The following is a 26,249-nucleotide window of genomic DNA, read 5'->3' on the forward strand; positions in this document are numbered from 1 at the left end:
GTATATAGACAAGATTATATAAGATAACCTAAACTGTACGAAAAATCATGTAGAGAATCAAAATTGTTATTTCCTATAATCACCTATTTTTATTTCTGTGATATATACCCGAGAGATGCTTGTTTGTATTGTTTGACACAGTTGGAAGTTTTGATGTATGATTTGGAGCTCTTGTCTGGGAAGGTCTTTCAAGGTTGGTTTGAAGGTTATCGGTGGAACAGCTCTCACTGTGCTTACCTAATTACACAGTGCTTGAACTGGAAAATTAAACTTAAGGGTGACCTCCCCCTCTCTACTGATTCAGCCCCCTTCCATTTTTTTCTTTTCAATTCTTCTTTCTTTTATTATATTTCCTCCTGAGCATTTTTTTGTTTGTCTATTTCTTAGATATTAGTTCTCAACTTATTTTTTCTCAGTAATATTTTCAAATTCTTATTGAGTTTTCTATTTATCAGATCTTTAAATCTACTTTAGTCTTCCTTTTCTCTGTGTGAGAATTGATTTGTGTTGATAAAGCAGTATTGACAAATTTTAGTTACATCTCCCAGAAAAAGTTTATATTTTTTTCATACAAACAGGGCTGCAAGACTATAGAATATATGGACTCAAAATTGTTGTGTTGTAAAATAGCCTTTTCACTTCTGTAGTATATATCTGAAATTTATTTATATATAAATTATTTGACATGGTTGAAAGTTTTGAGGTTGACTTAAAATCCCTGCCTGGAAAGTGGTAAGAAACCTAGTTCTTCTGGGTGACTTTGCTTAATAAGAATTAGAGTCATGTATGTGGGGAGGATTATGAAAAGTTGTTTTTTTATTGCAATATTTCACCCTTCTGCCTAAGTATATTTGGATCTAGTGCTTCAGTGCATCTTTGTGTTTTATTATCACGCAAAATGTCAGATTTGTGAGTTATGTTTACGTTCAAGGCCTACATTGTTCTTTTTTTGTGTGTGTGTTTTCAGATCCTTTCTTTTCACATTCTGGGAACACTGATAAACTGTAAAACTAGCTTACATTTGAAATAAGAGCATCCATGAGGAGTTTCTGAATGACGAAGACATGGTGGTACTTTACAGAGCACTGGACTGTAATATGTGGATGCTCATTCTAACTTTGTCACCAACCACTTGGATGAAAAAAATGCATCTTTCTTTCTGTAAAACGAGGGAGTTCAGGATTCTATTTTAAATGTGATACAGTATCATTGTAGGGTTTAAACTTGGAAGTAACATGATATTATTTATGTTTTCGTATGATCATTATGTGATGTGAAGAATGGTTTGTAGGGGACAAGAATGATGCAGAGAATAGTTAGGAGGCTGTTGAAGTAGTCTAGGAGAGGAGGTGGTGGCTTGAACTAGAATTATAGAAACAAGATGGAAGTGTTGATGAGTTTGTGTTCTGTTTTGAAGATTGAATTGACAGAACCTACTATTGATAGATTGAATAGAATATATGTGGTGGAGTGTGAGAGAGAGCGAGATCAAGGATAACGCCTAGACAAGCCATGGTGTTGTTTCAAGATAGGAAAAAGTGAGGAATTATGTTTGGCCCCCATTATGTTTGAGATGACCCTTTGACTTCTATTTAGGAATGTCAAGTTGACGGACATATGAGTCTGGAGTTCTAGGACATGAGTTTGAAGTTCTAGGGAAAGATAAGAGCAAAGGTATCACATAGAAAAGCCATGGGATCTAAGTCATTTAGGAAGAGCATGCAGATTAAAGATCAGAAGAGACCTACAACATAGCCACAGTAGAGCCTTGGACATTACCAACATCTAAAGATCAAGAAGAGGAGTCAGAGCCAGCAAAAGACACTGAGCAAGAGGAAAATCAGGAGAATATGTCTCAGAAACAAAGTGTGAAGGTTGTTTACGAGCCGTGTACAGCATAGCAGCAGTGTCAAAAGTTAGAGGGAAGTTGTGTTAAGAAAAGAGAATTATCTTTGAACTTGGCAACAAGGAAGTTACTGGTGAGAGCACTCTCAATGGATATTAGAGATGGAAACTCTATTGTTACAGACTGAGAAGATAATGTGAAATGAGGAGGTAAATATAGCAACTACAGACAACTTCAAAAAATTTTGCTGTGAAGAGGGCCATTAAAATGGGAAAGTACCTAGAAGGGAATATGGGATTAAGCGAGCTTCTTTTAGGATAGGAAATAATACAGTAATCAAATCAGTGGTGACTTGACTCACACATAAAATAAATGTTTTATTATTTATGTAATGATAAATTATCATTTATCATTACAAATATCATTAAAACCATGAGTCTTCTAAAATAAAATCAATAATGAATAAACTACTATAGGAAGGAACTAGTAGGAAAAAGGGAAGCTAGATCGAAAATTGCTAAAATAGGTCTTATTTACATTATACTTGCCTTTTTGTTCTACTTTCAAATTCGGTGCTTCATCACCTTCATTCGTAAGCAGCTCTGGGTTCTCTGACTAATCTTGATCTCTGTCTGTTTCTAAGGGCCAGGCATGTCTAGCTGGACTTTTTAGTTGGTAGAATTGTATCAAAATACATGTGGATTTGCATTTATTTGCATAAGGTCTCCTGCTTCGGCTGAACCAAGACTAAATTTTCTTTGCTTATCTTTCACCAAGGGAGGAAAGGGGTTTTATGAGGGGCTTAAAGGATGTCTGCTCCCAATCCATTTCCATAGGTTAGGTCTGGGTCCTGTAGAGTGAGAGACTTCCGGTAAATGAGTGGTTTTCAGTAGAATTGTTTTGAAGCACATGGTCACAAATGGCAAATCTTCAAATTCCAGATGACAGAATATATAATACAGAGTTGACCATACCATTCTTCTTAAAACATTGTCTTTTATTGGCTTAGAGGCCACCCCACTCTCCTGATTTCCTCCTTCCTCTGTGGCTTCTCCTCTTCATTAAGCTGCTGCTTTATCTGATGACGACGTGGAGCTTAGTTCCCTGGTGCACTGTCTTAGACCTTTTTTTCTTTTCCCTTTTGAACTTTCTGGGTGATCTCATCTACTCGCTTGGTGGAAATCATTACTAACATGCTGATGCTTCCTGAATTTATATCTTCAGCTGAGAACTCTTTTCTGAACCCCAGAGTGACACATCCAGTTGCTTACGTATCTGTCTTTCTAGCTATCTTACGTGCTCTTTAAATTCAACAACTCATCATCTTCCCCTTCCTTTTCCCTCAGTCTGCTCCTCCTTTGGCATTCTCTTTCTCAGCAAATTTTAAGACTGTCTGCTTAGAAATCTGAGAGTCATTTTTGACCTTTGAAGGTCTCATGACCTTCATACACCACCTCCCACCCCTGTGGCAAATCAGTCATTGTGTCCTTTGATTCAACATCTCCCTTTTTAGTCTTTCTCTGTCTCCATTTTACTGTGATCATTTTAATCCAAGCCAGCTAATATCTTGCTTTGACTACTGTATCAGCTTTCTAATCTATCTCCTTGCATCCACATGTGGTGAGATAATATTTTGGTGTATTTATGATGTCTGTACTCCCCACTTGCTCATGATGTAATGAGTAGAAATAAATTGCATGAGAGAAGGAAATTGTGGATGGGAACTCTTGGAAGCCAGTATTATTGCATAGTATCATTTCTTCCCATATTTTGCTAAAACACATTTATAGTTGTGTCAATGACTATCATTTTTAATGTTCATACAATGACAATGTGCAGTCAGTGCTTCTTTCCTGAAGAATCTGTGGATACTTGGAATTTACTAAGTATCAGCAATGCCTTGTGGAGGCAGTTTGCAAACTTAGGTTGAGTGCTTGGAGTCTCAAGGCTATAAACATTCCTTCTACTGTGGCTCCCAGTCAGTGTAGTTGTTAGAGATAGAGTTGGAGCTTATTCATATGGGTACAGCTCCCTGAAATTGTAGTATTGCTTCCAGTTGTTCTCTTGATGATTATCAAGGGATATATACTCGGAACTAGCATTTCTAACACTGAAGGGATTTACCAGATTGTGTTTTCAGAGATCTTGGTTCTCTTTCCTCTAACAGATAAAATCTCTAGGTGTCAGAGCAGATAATCACTCTGGATATTTTCCTTCTGGAGTTTAAATCTAGGATTGGTTCTCTACAGCCTGACTCCTGAATCCGATAGGAAAGATATTCCTGCTGCTGCCAGCTTGTAGGTATGTGGACTGCTCTGGTAAGAGCTGCTCTGGCACTGGACTACTGAAGCAACCCTGTAATACTTGATAATGCAGCTTGATTCAAAGCACAGTGCGATTAGCCCTCATATATCTGGCCCTGAAAGAGGAGGCAGGGAGATGATAATGATGGTGGAGTTTTATACATTTGTGGAGGCTTTTACTGTGTTTCTCCTTTCCTTTCTGAATAAGATGGTAGAAACTGTTGAGTCTCTTCTGCAGCAATGGTCAAAGCCAGGGAGATAGATACAGAGTTAAAGCCCCAGAAAATACTACAGAATTTTTTTGTACATCGAAAAACAGCTGAGGACCAACACTTTCAAAAAACTTATTATGAAAACTGCTGTAGGTATTTTGAACTAAGCTGCTTTCCATTTTGATCTGAAATCTTTAGATTTGTAGTGTACTTATTTAGATCTGGGCTGTTCTTCCTCTCTTTCGTCCCTGATGTACTGTATGGTCCATTCTAAGTTGGAGCACAGGCCAATTTACATTTATTGCATGTCTTTCCTCTCCTTTTGTTAGAACTTTCATCATCTGCCTTTTATTTCTTTGCTTATTTGTTATTCCTGAGGTGAATGGTTTTATGGTCTTGCCTCAGGGACATATTTACAACGCAAGACTTTAATTTGCAAAACATATGAATACACTTTGTTCTCTGGACCTTCTTTCTTATAAGCCTTAGATTTTTATGAGATGCTTCAGGAAGTCAATGGAACAAGAATAATGCAATAGAAGAGATAGTGCAGTTGTTTTAATTATGTAGATAGAACTACAGATCTATATTTTAAAATGAAAAATTCCTTTAGCATTTCAGGGATTTTTTTGTTATGGATTATATATATTATATAACATATGGTTTCACTTAATGACTAGCAAAGTTTGGATGTTTGCATGTGTAGAGCATTTTAATAGAAACACTTTGGTGCTCTTAAAAATTCAAAATAAACCCGACATCTTTAAAACTGTAAAATTTAAATATGCCATGAATGAATGTTCCTTAAGTAAGACACTTGTGTTGTTATTAATTTAGAGGAATGTAATTCCCTAGTTTTTATTCTTTCATTAAATTTTTGAGTTTGTATTAAATTTCCTAAGATATTTAGCTTATAGCCACTAGGCATTTGCAAACCAAGATTCTTAAACAACTTTAAGACTTAATATTTCAAATGTTTTTGAGGATGATGTGAAGAAGTTAGTGCCAAGTTTTGTTTTCGCACCTCATTTGGAGGTTTCATACTACTAGTTAAACGATTTGGATTATTAGAGAAATTTAGGGGCTTATTGATAAAGAAGAGGACAGATACCATTGCTAATGGGTATAGCCAATCCTGTGAAAACTAATAATCTAGTATTTGATTTACTTGAGCATTGCTAAGCAAAAGTTTATGGGCTAACATCATACTTAATATATTACAGTTAATGATTTCATTGTAATTGTAGACTTCTCCACATTGCATTATGTAGATTAAATTTTGGGCTGTTCTAGTGGATAGTGTACCAAAAAGTATAAAGGAGAAAAGATTTTGTAACGTTTTCAGCCAGAGATAATCAATATCGACATTTTAGTGTTAATTCTCCTAGTGCTCTCTCAGAGTTTGAACATTTTAAAGGTTTTTGCTACATATTACTAAATATTTCTCAGAAAGGTTCTACCAGTGTGCACTCCCGCCAATAAGTATGGTTTAAGAGTGCCCATTCTCTGACCTTCTGGCCAATACTTTGCCAATTTAGAAGGCAAAATAAATTGTTATCATTTTTACTTGAGATTTTTGATAACTTTTAGGTTGAACTTTTTCAAGTTTTCAAGCTAAAAAGTTTGACTTTTTAGCTATCATTTTTAATGAAATTGCCTTTGCTGCTTAAGTTTCTTACCATCTTCTGTGGGAACTCTAGTTAGCATTGTCATTTCCAGTGAAGAACTAAAGATTCTAATGGAATGGCCATAGTAGAGAAACAGTTACTACCAGCCACACCATTTGTGAGAGTTAATGCTCTCTGCAGGCCCCAGTGTAAGTCTGGAGCTGACCTTACTTGAAGGACATTCTGAATTTATCTGATTTTCTCAGAAAGGGGTAAGCATAAAAACATTGCATCCCTTCAGCATCTAGCAAACAGAGGTATAGAACCTTGCACAAAGAAATTCTAAAAATATTTTTGCGTGAATAATTATGATAAATAAAAGATACTTAACATTATTGTTAGAATCTTGGTTCCAGTAATTTGATTCCTTAGATAGGTCATAGTGAAGTTACGTCCAAGTACAATGTACTTTAGAGTTTATAAATACATTTATATATACATTACATGTTTTAATATAATAATTACCATATGAAGTAAGTGATGTAGCTTATTTTACATTTGAAGAAACCATAACTCAGATATATAAAGTAAACATCCTGAAGTTTTTATGGCTAGTTAGGGTTGGAGTCAGTACTTAAATCTAGGCCGTTTGACTCCAAATGCCATGTTCTTTCTGTCTTCATCTAAGCCTCTGATATCTATGTTACTTGTGAGCCTTCCATATATAGAAAATTTAAAACAACTAAGAGCTATAGACGTTCTTTATAATATTTAGGATATTTATTACAAATTACAAAGTCCATTCAAAGTACAATGTTTGATTATAATTATTGGTTCTTCTTATATTTATGAACCTTATAACATGATGTGGTAGGCTAAAACAAACACGGAAACCAAGAACTGAATTAAGCCCTGAGCAGTCTCCTATCCTAGTTATGAGATATGATTACTTTCTACTAGGCACTGTGGTAGACAAAACAAGTGTGGGCCTTAATCTCATGAAACTGAGGGTGAAAGACATAAACATTTTTTTCAAGTAAATATATAGCTATATTTTTATCAAATGCTGTGAAGAAAAAGTACAGGGTACAGTGAGAGTGCATAAGAGGGGACCTAATCCAGGTCAAAGAAAGTCGTCTTGAGAAAGTGGCATTTGAGCCCCTACAGATGAGTAGGAGCAGGAGAGGTGATAATGGGGTGGAAAAGTGGACGAAATCTCTTCTGGGATATGGAGGGAACCGGGAGAAAGCCGACCAATAGTGTGTGTTGTATTGTGACAGCTGGAAAAGAAGGCTCTGAGGAAGGCGTTGCTATATTGTTTACTTCGAAGGCGCCACTTTAAGGCTCATTCCAATAGTGTGTCTATTGCTTAGACCATTTTTGAAACTCTTCCTGTGACCTTGCCTTCAGATCCAACTTTGAAACACGAAAGAAACTTTTTTTTAACCACAGAGAGTGTTTTGCAGTGTAATCACCTTCTTATTTAATAGACTTGCTTTAAAATGGCTTTTGATTATTTAGAAAATTGAATCCACCCACAAGAGGGAATATATATATATATATTATATTATTTAATGTCTAGAGTTAGGAACATGATGAACAATATATGAATAATGCAGATTAGACTTAGCATTACATTTTGCATAGCATGAGGAAATACTTAAAAATGTAAAAATATATGTTTCCACTTAATAGAAATTGACCTTTCATAGATATGAAAATCAGCTTGTAAACAGAGGCTCAAAAATTTGAAGTACCTCAGTTTGCTTCTGTTTGAGTTAAATGGAAGAAACCCATTGAAAGTTACTTGTGAATTAAAAGATCTGAGATGTTTGCTCCACTGAAGTATACTTGATTGGATCACTGGCAGGTAGTTTTCCTATTCATCCGTAGAGACGGATCTATCTACAAATAGATGTGCATGTTTGTGTGTGCGTATGGTGCCCACGTGTGCACATATGCAGAAGATAGAATGATAGGGAAGGAGCCTGTGAAATGAAGTCCAAAGCAAAGACCTTTTTTCAAATACCATATCTTTTACAAGCTATGTGACCTTTAATCCCTTAATACCTCAATTTCTTTTTATCTATAAAACAATAGCACTTACTCACAATGTTTTCTGGATATTAAAAAAATTAATTTAGAAGTACTTTATAAACCCAAAATACTTTATGATTATTATGTGTATATGTATGTTTCATACATAGATTAATGTGTACCTTTAAAAATCTAAAATAATAAATAATAAGCAAAATAGGAGTGCTCTTAGTTGAGGACAAAGCCGTAATTGACGATCATAGTTTATAAAAGAAAGAAATCAGTTGTTTAAAGGTTTATATTATTGCATGTTTACTTTGTATCATTTAAAAGTTTATATTTTTACATCTTTCTTTTGTGTTGTTATTTTGTGACATTCATGTCAAAAAAATTCACCAGTTCTAAGAAAATTTTTTAGTATATTTAAGTGACTATTTATTGATAGTGGTGTGTGTGTGGAAGGAGGGGATATGAGAGGGTTAGGGCTAAAAGTTGAGAGAAGAACGGCTAAAAGGGGTCTGTTAAGAACTGTCTTGATTTAGGAGCAATTAAAGATCAATAAATATATTAGTCATCTCCATAAGTGAGTTAATTTTTAAAATCTGATTTACATACTACTTTTAGAGCATCTTTTGTAGAAAGATGGGTGTCCCTGGACATAGAATATCCTAACATTTTATCTAAACCAGAATTAGTTGTTGAGAATGGATGATGATCTGGGGTACTCTAAAACCCTTGGCGCCTTTAGAAAGTGTCCACCTGAGAAATGCTATGACAACTGTTATTGGAATAAATTAATAATAGTTGAAAAAGCCTCCCTGGCTTTAGTTGTGGTTTTTTAATTTGTGGTAACGTTCATATTTTATGTGTGTTGTTCAAGTGAATTTTAATTGATAAGGTATGACTTTTTCCTAACATTACATAAATAATCATGTAGTCACTATGCACGGCCTTTAGAAAGGGCCCAGACTGAACATGACTCACTTTTCTTTAAAAATAAATAAATGAAGACATTTTAAAATTAAATAAGAGATTAAGACAACTAAGTACATGTTTCCCAGATGTCTCTTTAGCAGCATGACATTACAAATGCAGGCAGTGAAAGCCCTATTGTCTGTCACACTTTGACTGCTTCATGATATCAAAAGAAGGATGTATCACTTATTTTTTTGAGTCTTCTGGTCCTATGCAGCAGCCTGTACACTGAAGAGAACTATATACTCTGTTGCTGGAGTTTTTCATTTTTCAGGCAAGGAGAAAAGGGTTGGGAAACGTATAATTTCTCTCCCTCTTACCCAGTGGTAACATTGAGAAGATACCTTGTCTCATTTTTATTACTTGTGAGATTTTATTGCTGGCAGCCAGATGTGCTGAAACTCCTGACGACAGCATCTATTCATTGCGTGTTTTTAATAGGCTTAGAGAAATATGAGTAGAGTACATGAAAGCAGCTCAGCTTCACACTTCAGCTGGGAATGCCCAAAAAGCTTGCTGCTGTTTAGAATTCTTGCTACAGTCAGGAGAAAGCCGAAAGCCGCACGGGTACTGAATCTTCTACGACTGAATTAGAAGAATAATGACTGTACAATTAACTATCAACCTCTGCTCGTTTAAGCACAGTTTTTACAGAGCTCAGGAGAAATATGGAACTTGATTGGCATGTTTTTATTTGATGGTGCCTGCAAATAGATGACTTTAAAGACAGGTGGTAAGGAAAAATAAGAGAGGAAAAAAAAAAAAAAAAAAAGAAAGAAAATGCAATTTGAGACATTGCGCCAGGTCTGCAATTCTGTTTTATCTCATTTTCATGGGGTTTTTTCATCCCCACCAAATATTTTACAAAATGAGCTTTTTGGACAAACGCTGAACAATGTAAGGTGAGTAAAGCTAAACTATATTTTCTTTTAGTATTGATATTTGCAGAATAATAATCTTACATGTCTGTAAAATTGTTCTGTATTGAAATTAGTATTATAAGGGTGTTGTCTTTTTTTATCATAAATACCAAATTTTATGTAGTATTCTTAATTGATTTTAAGAAGACAAATAAGCTTACTTCAAAGCACAAAAAGCATCTTAAATTTAACTAGCTTGACCTCTGAAACATAATACAGGCTGCTTCATGATTTCATTTTCTAATAAATAAAACTATTAACTTAAAATGATAGATTTTTTTCTTTGTGATCATGGCAGTGATTACATTGCATATATAAGGATGGGGCTGTGTAATCATGTGTGATTCGTTGGAAAATGTGAATTAGCAATCATGCATGCTCTTTGTAAAACATGCGGAAGATGTTTTCTAGGTCTAAGATATTTCTCTATGCAGGGTAGAGAAGTAATCACTTTAAAACAAGCTATATTATGGAACTACTAAAAATGCTTTGTATTAGACTGGCTAGTTTAGAAAGATGCTTTGTTATAAATTCCTATTGCTTTTTCAGCCTGATTTTGTGTGTGTGTGTGTTGAAGGTTGTTAAATTACGGACATATGTTTTAGATGGTTTCTCTGGCTTACACGAAAAGAGATAGCCTATTAAAGAAGGCTTTTAAAATGCAGTTTTATCTGCTAGTTCTTCTCTCATTTAAGTTGTTTGCCTTTTGAGAATTCCTAATGTTAGATCCGTAGTATAGAGAAGACCCCAAAGCTAAATATATGTGGAGAAAGACTGAGAAAGAAATTCTGTGAACATGATATTGCACTGAAACCTTCTGGAAATTGAGAGAGGACTAAGAGTGCATAGAATATTGAATGGTTTTTGCTGGTCTCTTCCTTTTAGGATCTCTGAACAATGTGAGGCAGCCTGTTTTAGAGATTACAAGAATACCGATTACACAGTACGTGTTTTAATGTAGCAAATGAAAAGAAGGCTTTTACAATTTGTTGACATTTAAAATGTTTACTGATGATAAATCTATGACCTTTTCATGGAATATGGAGTAACGTATCTTTTTTTTTTAATAAAAATTCACTTCTTTCCTCATTCAGTTCTATTCAATTAACTAATTTGATTTTTTTACATTTAGTTTTTGGACTAATTTAAAATATGTAACAGTTATGAAATCTATATTTTGAGATATTGGGCTTTTTTAGCTTAGTAATATATCATTTGAGTGTCTATAATTTATGGTAAAAATATCTGTATTGCATTTTACATTTTTAAAAAAGAGGCAATATGGCTTTCTTAAAATTTCTGTGTCCTGAAGCTGTCAGACTTCTAGGATTTGTACTCATCCTTTATACATCTTTTCCTTGTTTCCTTGTTTTTATACATCTTTTCCTTGATTTGTTTCTTTTTTTATACCAAGAACTTATGTGTCTAAAAATATTAATATTAGGACTGGGTGTACATTCACTTTAGCAGTTGTGCTGTTAACAGCATGGTATGGAATTAGTTTTAAAGTAAACATTACTAGTTTTAAAATATGAGACTATTTTTTGAAGGAATTGTGTGCATCCCTACTACTATTCTTTTGCTTGGGTTCAAGTTTCTTTTATTGTTGTCATGCTTAAAATTGCAATGCTCCCAATTATTAAAAACCTGGAATTTTATGTTGCTGCAGTTAAACATTGTGAAGTTTCTAACGCTTCTGTGAGACCAGTCTTATTTAACTTATTTTGATTTTTTTAATCTAAAATTAATGGAAACTACGAATTAACCAATAAAAAATTTATTCTGCTTTAGCAGGAAAAAATCCCCTGCCTTTATATATTTTTGACTTCTTAATCTTCAAAAAACATGACAATTTTTTCACAGGTAGATCTATTATCTTCATAAATATAAACTACTTGATTTACTTTAAAAATCAATCAAAACCAGTTACACAAATAGTTATTTTTTTTAAAGTATGAGAGGTGAAAATAAGTTTATATGAACTTGCAATTAATATCTCCACATATTTTAATGTCTTGAGATTTTATCATTGTTACTTTGTGTTCAGATCAGATACAGTGGTCTTTTAAAATTCATATTCTGCTTACGCATTGAATCAGAAAGTAAGATGTAGACTAAAAAATCATTTTTAAAGAAAACATTATGGAACAAGGATGACCTGAGTATGTCATCAGAAGATGTGCTCTTACAACAGCTTTAAAAATCTTTCTAAATGATTGGGCTTTCAACTTTGTGGACCGGACATCAGTGGTCTTGAGAGTTGAAGCATCAATTATATAACTAACACTCTTGAAAGAACAGTTTTGGTTGCTATGACATGAATAGTAATTGTTTAAGTGGATTAGTTGAAATGGAATATTCAGTTACTGTATTGTGACGTTAAGTATGATCTTTAAAGTGGCAGAAAAATAACATCATAGATATGGACAATTATATTTTATTCTGAATTGCTTTCTTGGAGGAATTACTAGACTAGTACAATGCATCAGTCATAGACAATATACTGTTAAAAGGGGACTATTTCAAATAGTTTTCTTGAGAGTTTTTCTAGGTAACTAATCTTATCCTTAAATCTGCAGCTCAACTTTTGTCAGGTTTTCAGGTGGTAGGGCAGTTTACTTCTATGACATATAAGCAATGAAATGTAAAGAAATAAAATCTCCCATAATAATTCTCTAAAAACATTTCCAGGTTCAACTTGTCAAAAAAGTAAAGATTTTCAATACAACAATAATATTTTATGTATCACAAATCACTTAACTGGAGATAAATATAGCTTATTAAAGTATTTTATTATCTAGTGAATAATTGAAATTTACATAGGAGTGAAAAGCATCAACATTTTAGATGGATATTTTGTTGGAAACCATATAGTGCGATCCTTATGTTCCAAACTGAAAGTTCTTAGTTGATTCTCTTATCATTGTGGTTCTTGAGTATCCTTTTCGTGCATAAAGGAGGTGGCAGGATATCCTGTGTTCTTTTACAGCTAAAATAAATCAACTAAAGGTCTAGCAAGAAAAAAAAAAAATCGATGTCTGCTTCCAAGGTAAATCCACTTGATAGATTTTGATGAAATGCCACTTTAGATTCTTAGTATCAAGTTTTCTTACTGTAAACTCATTTTCCCCCAAATTAAGTTAATCAAGATACAAACATAATTGCTTTTGTCACCAGCAAAAAAGTCCTCAAGTATTATGAAATCTAAATTTTGTGATCTTATCTTTGGAAGCAAACAAAAATACTGAGATGCTAGATGGTATTTAACAGTGTGCACTGCACTGAGGTAATCAGCTGCCTTGAGCAGTATTCAGATGAACATGATAATGATGATTATCTTTTGTGATAAAATTTGTGGGAAAATGTACTTAATATTCTCTAAATTTTTCTCTTTTCTCAGTTTTAGTAATCTTTCTTGTACAATAAAGAAATCTGTATTTTCCTCCAAACCTTTAATTATTTCTTTGTTACTAAATGTATGACAGTGAATTTGCTATGCAGGCTGGCCACACAGGGGCATAATAGGACTGGAATTTATTCAGAATAGATATTAAAGACAGTCTTCCTTTCCTTTCCATTTTCATGTAATGAGATAGGCAGGCTTTAATATTTAACAGTAAGATTTAAAAGACCTAGGAGAGCAAAGAAGATTTGGATTTGTTGGTGTTTTCAGTTACAAATAAGCTAACCATATGATCTGATTTGCCTGGACTGGTCCCAGTTTATGCCTGCTGTCCCCCACTAATTATTATTAGTACTGCTTTTCTGTCTCAAAAGTGTTATTATTTGACAATAAATTACAGAGCCACTCTTATTGTAAAATTAAAATGTAAATCTGAATTCATAGTGTAAATGGGTTCTTTTCCACTAAAACATTTCTACAGTCTAAAACATTAATATTATTTTAAATACAACTTGATTTTGCAAAATAAATGTTTATTTCATCTGGTAGTGTTTTTGGTCAGAAGTATTGAGTCTTTTACATAGCATTTACTATTGCTTTGGTTTATAATGAAGCCATCAATTTGTGCTCAGGATTTTTGGCACAGACACCTGTTATTCATCATGGCACATTAACGACTACTTTGACATTGAAAGAACAGCATGCTTACTTTTCATAGTTCTGAGAGTGCAGTCGGTGCAGTGTGCAGTGTTTGGAGTTGGTATGATCACAGCACAATGGATTTTTCATGATAAGAACACACTTCATGAGCAGTCTGTATTCTGAAATATAAAGAACCCAATAGGCTGATATGAACGCATGTACACACACGTGCATATGTTTATGTATATATAAACTCTCCTAAATGTATAATAATAATTATTATAGACATAAAATTTATCTTAACAATTATCTCTTTATATTTCTAATCAGAATGACTTTTGATTCATAGATGTCTATCATTAATATTTCTACCAGAATATTTACTGTAGATCTTAGCTCTGTACCACAGTATCAGTATAGATACTTAATGATAAGGAGATATAGTCTTTAAGCACTGTTTTCTGTATTCAGAGAACTTTTTATAAAGTTATTGCTTTCATCGATGACTGACAGGTAAAAGTTAACTATGTATTTTAAAATTAACAGCTTTCGTATGACCATATAAAATCTTAAAAAACTCAAAGAAGAAAATTACTGGCAAACTTTTGTTTAATTCTAGCACTATTCACTGAATAGTAAAATGAATTCATTTCATATATGCTATGGGCTCTCTTCATATCCGTTTATGAATTAGTCACAAAGATTCATGTACCCAAGAAAAGAATTCGGAGGACTGATCTAGGAATTTTGCTTCTGAATTTGAGAAGTTTTAAGTATCTCAGAAATGTGTGTGAGCACTTCCTTTGGGGCAAAATGAAAAAAGTCACTGCACATTAAAACTGTGATATTGTAAAACATGACAGCTCCTTATTGTGCCTAGTGTTTTTCAAACCATGCTTCTTGTTTGTCTTTTGATTTTAGCAGAGAACACTTCCTTTAAAATCTAACTCAATATGTAAGACAGATAAAAGTGGAACAGCTCTGGTTTAGAAAGTGGGACATGGGGCCCAAATTAGGCTCTAAGAAACACAAATTTCAGCTGCTTATTTAAATCAAAACTCAGTACTTCTGAGTTAAATTCTTTTAAACTTTCCATTTCGTTGCATGACCTTTGGAATGTTGGAGATAGAGATAATGGAAGGTGGCAAGAAGAGCTGCCGTGTTTAGTCAGCAGTTGATTTGTGCCTGACTTTTCTACAAATATTGTGGTAGCTTTACGTCGTGTAATGTTGAACACAGGAATTGTGTTCATACTTGGGTCTCCTACTTCCTGGCTATGTGATACTGGTAAAGGCACTATATATACTGTGAGCCTCTTGAGTTAGGGACTATATATTTATTAACCTCTGAATTTCCACACATTATATCCTTCATGATTCTTTATTGTCAGTACTGGCTTCCCTCAGGCTCCAGAACCAAATATTGTTCTGATTTTTTTTTTTTTTTAGTATAGATTAGCTTTGTCTGTTCTAGAACATCATGTAATTGAAACCAAGTAGATGATACGCTTTTGTAGAAGACTTTCAGCCCACATAATGTACCAAATTCATCCGTGTTGCTGCATGTATGAGTAGTTTTTCCCTTCCCTGTGAGTAGTATTCCATTTTATGAACAGACTACACTCACTACTCTCCTTTTGGACATATATTTTTATTTCTCTTGGATGAATACCTAGAAGAGAAACTCCTGGGTGCTAGGGTAGGTGCATATTTCATTTTTTAAATGCCAGATCATTTTTTTTAAAGGTTATATATTTTAAACTCCCACCAAATACATTTGAGGGTTTTGGTGGTTCCACACACTTTTCAACATTTGATGATATGTGTCTTTTTAATTTTTGTCACTTTCGTGAGTTTATAATGGCATCTCCTTTTGATATTATTTTGTATTTGCCTGATGACTAGCAATGTCAAGCACTTTTTCATATGCTCATTGACCATTTGTATATCTTCCTTTGTGAAGTGTCTGCTCAAAATTTAAAAAAAAATTCTTTTGTGAAATGTCTGTTCCGTTTTTTAAAAAGTAGGTTTTTATTTTGATTAATGAGTTATAGAAGTTCTTTGTCTATTCTGGATATCAGTCATTTGTTAGATAAATCCTTTGTGAATATTTCTTCCAGTCTGTGGTTTTCCTGTTTATTTTCTTAATAATTCCTTTAGATGAGCAGACGTTTTACTTTTGATGAAACCTAACGTATCAATTTTTTGTGTGTTTTTGTGTCCTGTGTGCTGTCTAACAATTCTTTGCCAACCCCTATGCTTTGAAGCTATCCTACTATATATCTTGCAGAAGCTTTAGAGTTTTAGCTTTTCACTTTAGGTATACAATCAACCTCACATTAACTTTTGCATGTATAGTGTGAGGTAGGGGTCAAGATTCATATTTTTCCAGGTGGATAGCTAGTGTTTCGTCACGATTTGCTAAAAAGATTTAGAGACTTTCTACTCTTTATTGCATTGCTTTGTCATCTTTGTAGAATTAAATACTTGTATAAGTGTGATTCAATTTCTGGGCTGTCTATTCTGTTCCATGATCTATTTGCCTATCTTTTGAAGTATCCTAATGTCTTACCTTTATAGTAATCTTGAAGTCGGGTATTGTAAGTTCTCCACCTTTTTTCTTCTTCAAGATAGGCTGGATATGCTAGGTCCTTTGCATTATTCATGTATATTTTATCATCAGTTTGTTAATTTTGATTTAAAAGTGCTAGGATTAAGTCAGGGATTGTGTTGTATTTCTGTACATTGATTTGGGGAGAATTAACATCTAACAACAATGATTTTCCCCCCCTTTGAAGATCTCTTCATTTATTTTAGGTCATCTTTAATTTATCTAAGAATGTTTAATATTTTTAAGGGTAGAGATCTTGAATGAATTAATTTTTTCATAAGTATATTAAGTATTTGATCTCATTATAAGTGGTATTATTTTTAAAATTTCAGTTTCTAGTTGTTTCTGCTTTTATGTAAATAATTTATTTTCAGTGTTAACCTTGTATCTTTTGACCTTGCCAAATTTACTTATTAGTTGTAAAAATTTTCTTATAGATTTGTTATGATAGTCTATGTAAACATTCATCTCATCTGTAAGTAGAGACACTTCTACTTCTTTTCCAATTTTATGCTTTTTGTTTCTTTTTCTTGTCTTATTAGGACAAGCAGTACAATGTTAAACAAATTTTGATAGTCCTTTAGTTTTTTAACAGTTAAAATGTTATGAATTCCATGATTTTTCTTTATTATCTCCTTAATATCTGTGGAATTTGTGATGATAATCCTTCTTTTATTTTTGATATTGGTATTTTGTAATTCATGAACTTTCTTTTGTTTGCTTGTTCAGTTCATTTTTTCTTTAGCTCTGTTGATTTTCTCTCTTGTTTGTCTGTTTCACTGATTACCTTTCTTAACTCTCTTTTCACTTGATTTTCCAATTATTTGTATTTTAGGCCATTTAGAAATTATCCCAGATATTCTGTAAGTTAAAAAAAAAAGGCAAAAAACTCTTCTTCAGATTGTGTAATTTTCAGGTTTATTGGATCTTTCTTTCATAATCTTCTATCAAATGAAAAACTTATCTAGTGAGTTAATTTCAGAAATTTTATTTTTTGTTTAAAATTTACATTTGTTTTTTTATAGTCGTTGTTTCTCTGTTGAGATTTTCTTTCTTTTCACTCACTATGAGCATATTATCTTTACTTCCTTTAACATAGTTACAGTAGCTTTAAAATAATTTCCTGCTAATTTTAACATCTAGGTTATCTCTCAGTCAGTCTCCATTGATTGTTTTTTCTCTTGATTATAAATCATGATTTTCTGTTTTTTAATATATCAAGTAAATTTTAATTGTATCTTGGACATGGTTAACAATACTTTATAGCGATTCTGAAATCTGTTCTGACGAGTGCTGATTATTTTTAAAGCAGGAGGTTAACTTGGCAGAGCTTAAGCTACAGACTTTGTTTCCCCGGAGGTACAGCAGCTGAAATTTTGTTTTAATTATTTTAATTATAGCTGAGCTCCTTGGATTCTTCCTGTGCATGTGTGAGATTTGGGCAGTGTTTATTATACACAGAATTTAATTTTCTTTCTGTAGCTTTCTTTTTGTCATTCTCTAACTCACTTTGTACCTCTGTATTTGCTTGAGCTCGTTCCTCTGGTTTTTCAAGCTAGTAAGACTGAGTTTTCTAACATAGATTTAGCCTTTTGGCATTGATTAGATTTAGCCGGGGTCATTATCTTCTTTAAAAAGTCATTTGCACCCCAGTGTCTGCTTTTTGTTACTCTCTAGGGCCTTCAGATAGTTGTTTGTTTATATTTCATCCAGAACTTACTATCTTTAGGATGGTTAGGTTGATGGGAGCTATTAGGCCATTATCAAAAGAGGAGTCTGTTCTTTAACATTTTAAGTTGTATTTTGTTAAATGCTTTGCTGGCAGAAATTATATCCACGGCTTCTTTTATAATCTCATCTTCATTCTCTGTAATTTGTTGTGCTTTTCCAAATATCATTGGATAGTGACCGATTAGGAACCTCAAGTCTTAATTAAATTATCATTGTATCATCAGAATATATAGAGAATACATAACTTTTAAATATTCTTTCTTTACTAATGTACTTCATCCATATTCTAGTAACTATTGCTAATGGTGAAATATGAGCAACGTATGCACAGGCTTTCTTCACAGAAAACATAAGATTGATATAACTGATCTAACTATAAGAGAAAATGTCTGGTCGGATACAATGAAGATACAAAAGCTGTCGTATTTATTCTTCACCTTTTAGTTGGATGAGCATCCATTCCTTTCAAAGATAATTTCCACAGGGAATTTTTAAAGGAAATTTGATGATGTATGTAATGACAGTGAGTAGGCTAAAGATGAAGTTCCTTTTCGTGAGAGTAGTCACCAATTGATTCTTCAACTGGTGTCAGTCACAATAGGAGAAATTAAAACTGTGTGGTGAAAAATTGATAATTATTTGTAATATGGCCCATCTTTTAAATTAATAAATTTTCCAATGTCACAATATCTTTTTTGCAATTAATTTCTGAACATTACTTCTTTGGGTCCTGTTGTGAGTTATACTTAATTTTGAAACAAAAGTTTATGAACATGAAAATGGGATACAGCATCTTTTCTCAAGAAATTGAACAGCTTTTTATAAAACTATTTACACAAAATGTAAATCTGAAGATGAAAATACACTTAGAGCAATGTGTGTTTCAAAGAATATTATCGTATTTCACATGAAACCCACAGAGCTAAGAATATGCTCATTATATCTTTTACCATTGGGATTGCGACAAATATATAGAAGAGCAATTTTAATAAAAATGGTACCCCAATTTGATAGTTCTGTCCAAAAAGTCTATAGAATTCTTCACCTGTATGAGCATATGAATCTTTTAATTGTCTTGTTTTAGTTATTTTTGTTCATGTTGGCTTATGTAAAGAAGAGTCATTACTTTATAAAAGTCTTAATATGAGTATCAGTTTTATACTACCTACCACAAGCTTAGTGGGTTAAAACAATACCCATTTATTATTTGTAGTTCTATAGGTTGGAAATCCAGTTGGGCTCCGACTTCTTTACTTACACGAGGCTAACTCAAGGTGTTGGCTACCCTTGGCTTTTATCTGGAAGACCGTGGGAAGAACCCACTTCCAAGTTTGTTAAGATTGTTGGCAGAGCCCAGTTCTTTGCGGTTGTGGACTGAAGTCCTTGTTTCCTTGCTGGCTGTCAGCTGGGAGTTGCTCTCAGCTTATCAAGGTTTATTGCATTCCTTTGATTCATGGTTCTGTACATTTTGATTTTTATTATTTAATAATAAGTCTTTAAAAATTTAGATACAATTGACACGTAATATTGTATTGGTGATAAGTATACAACACAATGATCTTATATATTTTTATATTGCAAAATGATTACCAAAGTAAGTTTAATTAACATCCATCACCACACAGTTGCAACTATTTTTTTATCTTGTGTTGAGAACTTTTCAGGTTTACTCTCTTAGCAACTCTCAAATACAAAACACAGTATAGTTAACTATAGTCTCCACGCTGTACATCTCCAGGACTTAATTATCTGTAGCTGGAAGTTTGTATCTTTTGACTGCTTTCCATTCTCTCTTCCCACTCACCCCTGACCCCAACAATACCCACTTGTTTCTTCTCATATCTATGAGTTCATTTCTGTTATTTGGATTCCACATGTAAATGAGATCCTACAGTATTTGTGTTTCTCTGTCTGACTTATTTCACTTAGCATAATGCCCCTCAAGGTCCATCCATGTTGTTGCAAATGGCTAAATAATAGTTCATTGTGTATATATAGCACATTTTTCTTACCTATCCATTCATGGACACAAGTTATTTCCATGTCTTGGCTGTTGTAAATAATGCTGCAGTTAACTTGGTGGTGCATAAATCCTTTCAAGTTAGTGTTTGCATTTACTTTACCTAAGTACTCAGAAGTGGAGTTGATGATTCACATGATAGTTCTATTTTTTAATTTTTTGTGGCACCTCTGTACTGTTTTCTATAGTGGCTGAACCAATTTATGTTCTCACCAGCAGCACACAAGATTCCTTTTTTCCCCACATCCATGCCAATGCTTATTATTTCTTACCTTTTTAAAATTTAGTTTTATTAAAAAATCTTTTTGGTCATTTTGATAATAGCCATTCTAACAGGTGTGAGATGATATCTTATTGTGGTTTTGATTTGCATTTGCATGATGATTAGTGATGTTAAGCACCTTTTCATGGGCCTGTTGGCCATTGTTGTCATCTTTGGAAAATGTCTGTTCATGTTGCCTGCCCTTTTTTTTTTTAATTGAAGTATAGTCAGTTTACAATGCTGTGTCAATTTCTGGTGCACAGCATAATATTTCAGGTTAAACATTATGTACATATATATTCCTTTTCATATTCTTTTTTATTATAGGTTACTACAAGATGTTAAATATAGTTCCCTGTGCTATACAGTATAAACTTATTGTTTCTCTGTTTTGTACATAGTAATTAATATCTGCAAATCTCAAACTCCCATTTTATCCCTTCCCACCCTTTCCCCCTCTGGTAACCATGAGTTTGTTTTCTATGTCTGTGAGTCTGTTTCTGTAAGTTCATTTGTGTCTTTTTTTTTTTTTTTTTTAAGATTCCACATATAAGTGATACCATATGGCATTTTTCTTTCTCTTTCTGGCTTACTTCACTTAGAATGATGATTTCTATGTCCATCCATATTGCTGCAAATCTCTTCCCATTTTTTAATTGGATTTTTTTTTCCATTGAGCTCTATGAATTCTTTGTATAATTTGGATGTTAACCCTTTTTCAGACATATAGTTTGCAAATACTTTTTCCCACTCCATAGGGTACCTTTTCATTTTGTTGATGGTTTCCTTTGCTCTACAAAAGCTTTTAAGTTTGATGTAGTCCCACATGTTTATTTTTGCCTTTTTTGCCTTTGCTTTTGCTGTCAGATTAAAAAAAAAATCATTCCAAAGACCGATGTCAAGGAACTTACCCACTGTGGTTTTTTTCTGGAAGATTTATGGTTTCATGTCTTACATTCAAGTCTTCAGTCCATTTTGAGTTGATTTTTGTGTAAGATAGTGGTCCAGTTTAATTCTTTTGCATGTGGCTGTCTAGTCTTTCCTGTACCATTTATTGAAGAGACTATCATTTCATCATTGTATATCATGACTCCTTTGTCATAAATTAATTGACCACAGATGTGTGTGTTTATTTCTGGGCTTTCTATTCTGTTCCTTTGATCTACGTGTCTGATTTTATGCCGGTACCATACTGTTTTGATTACTATAAATAGCTTTATAATATAGTTTGAAATCAAGAAGTGGGACACCTCCAGCTTTGTTCTTTCTAAAGGTTATGTTGACATTTGGGGTCTTTTGTGGTTCCATACACATTTTAGGATTGTTTACTCTTGTTCAGTGAGAAATGCCTTTGGAATTTGATAGGGATTGAATTGAATCTATAGATTGCTTTAGGTAGTACATTTTAGCAATATTAATTCTTCCATTCCTTGAACATGGAATATCTTTCCACTTATTTGTGTTTGCTTCAGTTTCTTTCATTAGTGTTTTATAGTTTTCAGATACAAGTGTTTCACCTCCTTGGTGAAATTTACTCCTAGGTATTTTATTCTTTTTGATGCTATTGTAAATGGGATTGTTTTCTTAATTTCTCTTCCTGAGTATATAGAAATGCAACTGATTTTTGTATATTGATTTTCTTTCCTGCAACTTTACTGAACTTGGTTATTAGTTCTAACTTCTTTCAGCCTTTGTAGGTTAAAAAAAATCTTTATTCTTGCCTTCATTTGGGGGAACGATATTTAATTACAGAGTAGATATAGATTTAGGTGAACGTTTTCTTTCTTAAGATGTGTAATTCTTTAGATTGTCATATGACATATCTTAAGACATGTCATTCAGTTGCCTTCTGGCTTTCTGTTCATGGAGAGGAGTCAGTTGTGATTTTTACTATTTTTTTCCTGTGGATAGTGTGTTCTTTTTCTCTGGTTGTTTTTAAGATAGCTTTTTGTCTTTTGTTTTCAGCAGTTTGAATTAGAAGTATTTAGGTGTGATTTTCTTTATAATTTTTTTGTGTGGTTCACTGAGCTGCTTGGATGTATGGGGTAGTTTCAGTCATCAGTTTTTTAAAATGTTGGTAATTATCTCTTTAAATATTTCTTCTGCCACATCTGTTTCCTCTTTCCCTCTATGACTACAGTTCTGTATGAGTTTGACTGTTTGATACTGCCCCACTGGTCTCACATGCTTTTCTGTTTTCTTCATTTTTTTTTCTCTTCCTGTGCTCAGTCTTTATTTTCTAATAATTTGTTTTGAGTTCACTCTTTGCTGTTTTTAGTCCATTCTTCTATTAAGCAGGTATAATATATTCTATACTCCTCTTAGTGCATGTTTCAGTTCTAGAATTGACACTTTTTTTTTTTCAAGCTTCCATCAATCTGCTGAAACTCCCCGTTTCCCTGATGTATCCACCTCTCCACTAAATTTTTTGACGTATTCATTCTAGTTATTTTGATGTTCTTGTCTGCTAATTGCAACATCCTGGCCATGTTTATGACTTCCTGTTGACTTTTTGTTCTCTTAATTATGGATTCATCTTCTTGCCTTTTTGCAAGTCTCTTAATACCTCATTGTATGCTGAACATTGTAAATGATGCATTGTAGAGATTCTATATTATGTTTTCCTCTAAAGAATGCTTTTTATTTACTTCTAGGATATGATTTCTTTTTAATACCTGAATTTTCTGATGTTTCAACTGGATGCCTTGGGTTTTTCACAAATACAATCTTCAAGCATGCTTGGTTAGTGACTTCTGAAATTACTCCTCATCTCTCAGCCCTTAATCGATGTGGTGTACCAGGCTCCATAAAGCCTGCATTTGTACACTTCAGGATTAAGGCAGAAACCTGAGTAAGAACTCTGTTTCTAGAGATTATTTTCTTAGCTCCCTACTCTCTAGGAACTTTCATCACAAATTCCCACTGCATTAGCAAGTCTGAGATCTCTGTTTTTAACACCAGATTGTTTCATATGCTGAGTAAACCCTGTGCTCACTGTCTGGGCTTCAGTTCTTCATGCTGTAGTTGTGAAATTGTTTCCATCAGAAAGCTAGTGTGAAGCTTACCTTAAGTGCTTTTCCTTTTTTAGGAATTTCAAACCATGTCATGTCTAATGCCCTAAAATGACTGTTTCATCTATTCTACCCAGTTTTACAGTTGTCTGTAGCAAGAAGGAAAACCTTATACTAGCTACTCAGGAATCTATTAATTATTTTATAATAATTTGTAAAGCACCAGTGAACGAACCATCTCAAACAAGAGCTGGATCCTTGGCAAGAATTTACATGTAACCATTTCTTTTACCTCATCCCATTCCTGGCTCCTTCAGTTGGTGGCAGTTATTGTACTGAACCCATGTTCATCATTCCTTAGATTTCTTTTTTTATATAGGTTTCATATCTATCTATCTATCTATCTATCTATCTATCTATCTATCTATCTATCTAAATATGTATGTATTTTTAAAAAGCATTAGTGTTTTTAATCTTTATGAAATGTTATTGTTCTGTTTTTTCCACATAATTTTACATTGCATCATACTGATGTGTTGTGGCAGTTCATTTATTTGACTGCTATATAATATTCCATAGTGTTACTATATCACAATTTTTAATCCACTCTCCCACTGATGGGCATTTGGATTGTTTCTGAATTCTTGCTACTGTAAAAATGCTGCTGTGAACATCTCTTGTTTTCATGTATATAAGAGTTTCTCTTAGATATATTCCATTCACATGTTCAACTTTAAGAAATAATGCCAAAGTGTTTTACAACAAGTTTTTTAGGCAATGGCAGTTCAGTGCATTCATAAGTGACAATGAAATGATTTAAGAGTAAAATCTTAATAAGAAAAGTTGAACAGTTTTAACCATAGCTGCCACCAGGAAGTACACTTGTTAATTTGAGAAAAACAATCATAGAATACATTTATTTCAAATGAGTATGCTCGTACTAGAAGTTCCCTTCCTTCCTTCCTCCTTTTCCTCCCTCCCCTCCCTTCTCTCTTTTCTTTTCTTCTTTGTCTTTTTTTTTTTCCCTACCAAAGTAAGATATGAAACTTTCCTACATCAGTGAAGGGAAACCTTTGAAATAAGAAAAAGTAGTTGGTGTAGGGCAGGCCTTAAAGAACGCAGGGTCTAGCATTTTTATGGATAAAGTCTCCAGATTGCTGACAAAAACTGTGTTTTCTGTGGTGATACTAAATTAGGCTATCTGGGTTCATCTAGGGCCTTAATGCCGTTGCTTGGGAATTATTTTATTTATTTATTCTCAATTAATTAGTTATCACAATTTCCCACTCCTCTATACACACCTCTATCAGGAAGTGAATTTCTTCTTGATTTTTGTCTTTATCCAAAACAATGCTAAATCTCTAAAATTTGTTTGCACATCTGAAATTGTTGCCTTCTTTCTTATTACCTCTGAAGAATTCTTCTTTTTTTACTTTTTTTCTCTTGATAATGTTTATTTATGAATTGTCTTTTTATTTGGATATTTTATTGTTAAAAAACACTGAAAAAACTTGTCAATTTTCCATTCTACTGTCAATTTTCTCTCATCAGTTTTCTCTTGGTGTAAAGCTACATTATCAGCAATAAGATGCATACAAGTGAACCAGAGTAAAATTTTTCAGTTCTCACAGCCTGGTGGTCCTCTGTCTCATCACTTCTAGTGCAGAAGTGCAGGTGAGCCTTGTTAACCTAGTCAGCTGGATATCTTCCTCCATCAGATCTTACAGATGGTTTGGATGTTTTAGAAGTCTCTGAGCATCTGTTTAAAATTCTCAAACTGCTTTCAACAAATTTGTTTGAATCCTATTTGTGGTTACACTTGATTATACATCTGTAGACATTTGAGGATTGGCATTAAGAAACAGCTTTATGTCTTATGCTTATTTGATACTAACAGTACTTCTAGTGCAGCTATAATTAAAGTGGAAAATAAACAAAACCAAAGCCAAAATATATGAGATTAGAGTATTCAAAGAAATGGAGCTTAACTTTGTTTTATGTGAGTTCATAAAATCTTGTACATAAAGCAAAATCCTAGTTTTCTATTGACTTCTTTATACTTTCAGTGATTTAATTATGCTTTTTTGACTTCTTCGCACATGTCAAGTTAGAAAAAGAACATAGATGTGGCTTTGGTTTTTGTTTTACAATAAGAAAATAAGCATAGGAAAAAGAAATGAAGAAAATACACCAAAGTATTTACACCAAATGCTTTGGGTTTTATAATTTAAAATATAAGTAAAAAATAAGCAAGGTGAGAATGAATTTTATGAAAATTAAATGAGCTTAAGTATGAAAAGCATTTAGAACATGACCTGGCAAATAATAAACACTAGGTGGTTAATAATGATAATGATAATAATAATAATAATAATTATTATTATTTTTAAAAATTTTTTTGAAGTATAATCAGTTACAGTGTGTCAATTTCTAGTACACTGCATAATGTCCCAGTCATGTGTGTGTGTATATATATATATATATATATATATATGCACACATATGTATATTCATTTCATATTCTTTTTCATTAAAGGTTATTACAGGATATTGAATACAATTCCCTGTGCTGTACAGAAGAAATTTTTTTTTTTATCTATAGTGGTTAACCTTTGCAAATCTCAGACTCCTAAATTTATTGCCCCCCACCACCATTTCCTCTGGGAACTA

The 26,249-nt window shown here is 33.0% G+C and overlaps 1 protein-coding gene across 11 annotated transcripts in view; it reads left to right on the forward strand.

Moving 5' to 3' along the window:
• The window catches only part of RIMS2 (regulating synaptic membrane exocytosis 2), a 509,607-nt gene that overhangs the window by 160,960 nt on the left and 322,398 nt on the right, over nt 1–26,249 (forward strand). For 6 of the 11 annotated variants that reach the window (XM_074352613.1, XM_074352615.1, XM_045517248.2 and 3 more), the window contains exon 1: nt 9,120–9,882. The exons of the other annotated variants lie outside the window; for them this stretch is intronic. In XM_074352613.1, coding sequence (XP_074208714.1) covers nt 9,761–9,882 — 122 coding nt within the window. In that variant the 5' untranslated portion in view covers nt 9,120–9,760. Of the gene's footprint in view, nt 1–9,119; nt 9,883–26,249 lie in introns of those variants that run through there. 11 annotated transcript variants of the gene reach the window in all.

The sequence above is a fragment of the Camelus bactrianus genome, chromosome 25, assembly GCF_048773025.1.
Source record: "Camelus bactrianus isolate YW-2024 breed Bactrian camel chromosome 25, ASM4877302v1, whole genome shotgun sequence".
Classification (NCBI taxonomy): Eukaryota; Metazoa; Chordata; class Mammalia; order Artiodactyla; family Camelidae; genus Camelus; species Camelus bactrianus.